Below are 2,365 nucleotides of genomic sequence, written 5' to 3'. Positions count from 1 at the left end.
CCCTGGGATATCGTCTGGCAACACTGTTGGGTCAACCCAGCTACTACCGCATGCACCAAGACTTTGATCGATGCTGGTATTTTCACAAAGTGGGTTGAGGCTGGGGGTGGAGACAAGACTTGCGCTGAGCTAGCTGAGCTTACCAAGACTGATCCTGTGCTGATCCGTAGGCTACTCCCTCCAAAGTCTTTGAGCTAAATCGCTGACCGCTGGCAGGACGACTGATACGGCAGATCTCTGGCCAGAATCTAGTCATTGAGACTGCTGAGGACACATACAAACCTACGCCTTGGGTGAAAGCACTCGCTGCAGACCAAGCACTCGCCAATGTCTACGGGGGCTTATATCATTTCGTAAACGTCCCAATGTTTCGAAGATTGCCTGAATACCTGAAACAAGTTGGTTATAGGAACCTTACAGATCCCTATAACTGTAACTGGCAGTTCGTGAACGGTTCGAAGGAGAATGTATTCGAGTCACTTGTTGCCAATCCTGTCGCTTCAAGAGAGTTCAATGATGCTATGGAAAGCCACTCCAAATATAACCTGACGCCTTGGCCTGAAATCTACCCGACCGGTACCCTCCTTGCTAACTATAAGCTTGACCGGCCATTGGTCGTAGATGTCGGCGGCAGCAAAGGCCATGACTTGATCAAGTTCCATATCCGCCATCCTGGTACTCCTGCGGGAAGCTTAGTCCTCCAAGATCTACCGGGGATCCTTAGGGAACTCGATATTCCGGACACTATATCTGTAAAGTCTCACGACTTCTTCACTCCCCAACCAGTCAGAGGCGCTCGAGCTTACTTCATGCACAATATCTTGCACGACTGGGAAGACAATAAAGCAAGTCAAATCCTCAAGCACATCGCTGATGCAATGGAGCCTGGCTATTCAAGACTTCTTATCCACGAGAGCATTATCAACTCCATCAAGCCCCTCGCACGGGTGACGACGTCCGACATCACCATGATGGCTTGTCTGGGTGCAAAGGAGAGAACAGAGAATGAGTGGCGCCAGCTGGTTCAGAGTGTTGGGCTGAATGTACTGAAGATCTGGGGTCCATTTGAATCGATGGAGGGTATCATTGAAACAGAGCTTGCTTAGGGCTCCATGTATTACAATTCGTCCTCGTAAACAATAGGTAATTACTAACATAATGGATTGCTATGGTTCTCGAAAGATTATTAAAGTAAATTGAGTATTTAAATAATATAAAGTAAACTTATAGAATAAATAGACTATTACATACGGAACCAACTGTAAAAGGAGCAATATAATTATAGAGTAACATAAATCGAAACATACTTCGTATTTTTAGTCGCTGTCAAATACGCTTTAGAAATAAAAACTGATTTTAATATAAAAACATATACACTACTTTTGACCCAAATGACAAACTATGTTTTCGGTTTAATACTAGTTAGCATGTTTACTCGTGGCTCTGCAAGTATTACTCCCCACGATCAGTACTCCAGCACCATTGGAGTTCTCGGCTGCAAGATCGACACCAACCGCGTTGCCTACTGGCCCGGTACCGTTGACTGTAACAACATCTGCGTCAAGGTTTCCAACGAGGGCCGCGACGTCCATCTCCTCAAGATCGACTCCTCCGGGGGTGCTCACGACATCTCCTACGATGCTTGGAACTACCTTGGCTTCGGCGAGTCCGCTGCTAAGAACCCCCAACAGGACGGTGGCATTGTCATGGACTACGAGTTCGTCCACGCCTCCAAGTGCAATGAAATCCTCGACAACGGAAAGCTTCCCCTATCAGCCGCCAATTCCATGAACTACGTCACTTCATGCCTTGACGAGCCCACAAGCTGGGTCGCCCAGAACTATGAGTTGTACAACATCTATGATCCCATCTGCAAGTATGGTGTGAACGAGAAGTGCCACCTGAACCTTGCCGTCAGCAACCAGCCCGAGTGCCCCAGCATACTTGGATCCATGAGCAATCTCAATCTCGAGGTCAAGAATATCATTTACGGCTCAGGCAAGTCGGTCGTCGCATCCTAGGTGATATTAATGCTTCTATATAGGTGAAATAGAACTAGCTCAGCCAGATAGGGATGGAGAGCCGAATAGTGGTCGACTGTGTTGTACTACAGACACAGACACAGGGCTGGTAAGCTTCACACAAGATAGGTTAATATAAATTCTTGAGAAGATGCGAGATGGAATCTGGTAGAGTATTAAGCAGTTGCCACTTCAACTCCAAAATATCATGCTCTTTATCACGTCTTTATTGGGGTATATTATGGCTTGAGCAATTGGAGGTCTTACCCATTCTATTTTTTCCACGCCTATGACGCGATCGTAATATGACTGATGTACCGCACGGGAAACTTTCAGTCTCTAAA

General features: G+C 46.5%; 2 protein-coding genes across 2 annotated transcripts; both read left to right on the top strand.

The window, feature by feature from the left end:
- Positions 1 to 365: 365 nt before the first annotated feature.
- FOIG_16863 (uncharacterized protein) lies at positions 366 to 1,106 on the top strand (the record flags this gene model as incomplete). The annotated part of the gene is made up of 1 exon (XM_031218342.1): positions 366 to 1,106. One exon carries the CDS (start codon positions 366 to 368, stop codon positions 1,104 to 1,106), a length of 741 nt encoding a protein of 246 aa, XP_031051945.1.
- A 285-nt stretch (positions 1,107 to 1,391) lies between these two features.
- On the top strand, positions 1,392 to 2,021 carry FOIG_16862 (uncharacterized protein; the record flags this gene model as incomplete). Its single annotated transcript, XM_031218341.1, has 1 exon — positions 1,392 to 2,021. One exon carries the CDS (start codon positions 1,392 to 1,394, stop codon positions 2,019 to 2,021), a length of 630 nt encoding a protein of 209 aa, XP_031051944.1.
- Between the last annotated feature and the right edge of the window lie 344 nt (positions 2,022 to 2,365).

This window comes from Fusarium odoratissimum (genome assembly GCF_000260195.1).
Source record: "Fusarium odoratissimum NRRL 54006 unplaced genomic scaffold supercont1.252, whole genome shotgun sequence".
NCBI lineage: Eukaryota > Fungi > Ascomycota > Sordariomycetes > Hypocreales > Nectriaceae > Fusarium > Fusarium odoratissimum.
Note: the sequence above shows the minus strand (reverse complement) of the source record. Positions and strands in the feature narration are given on the sequence as shown.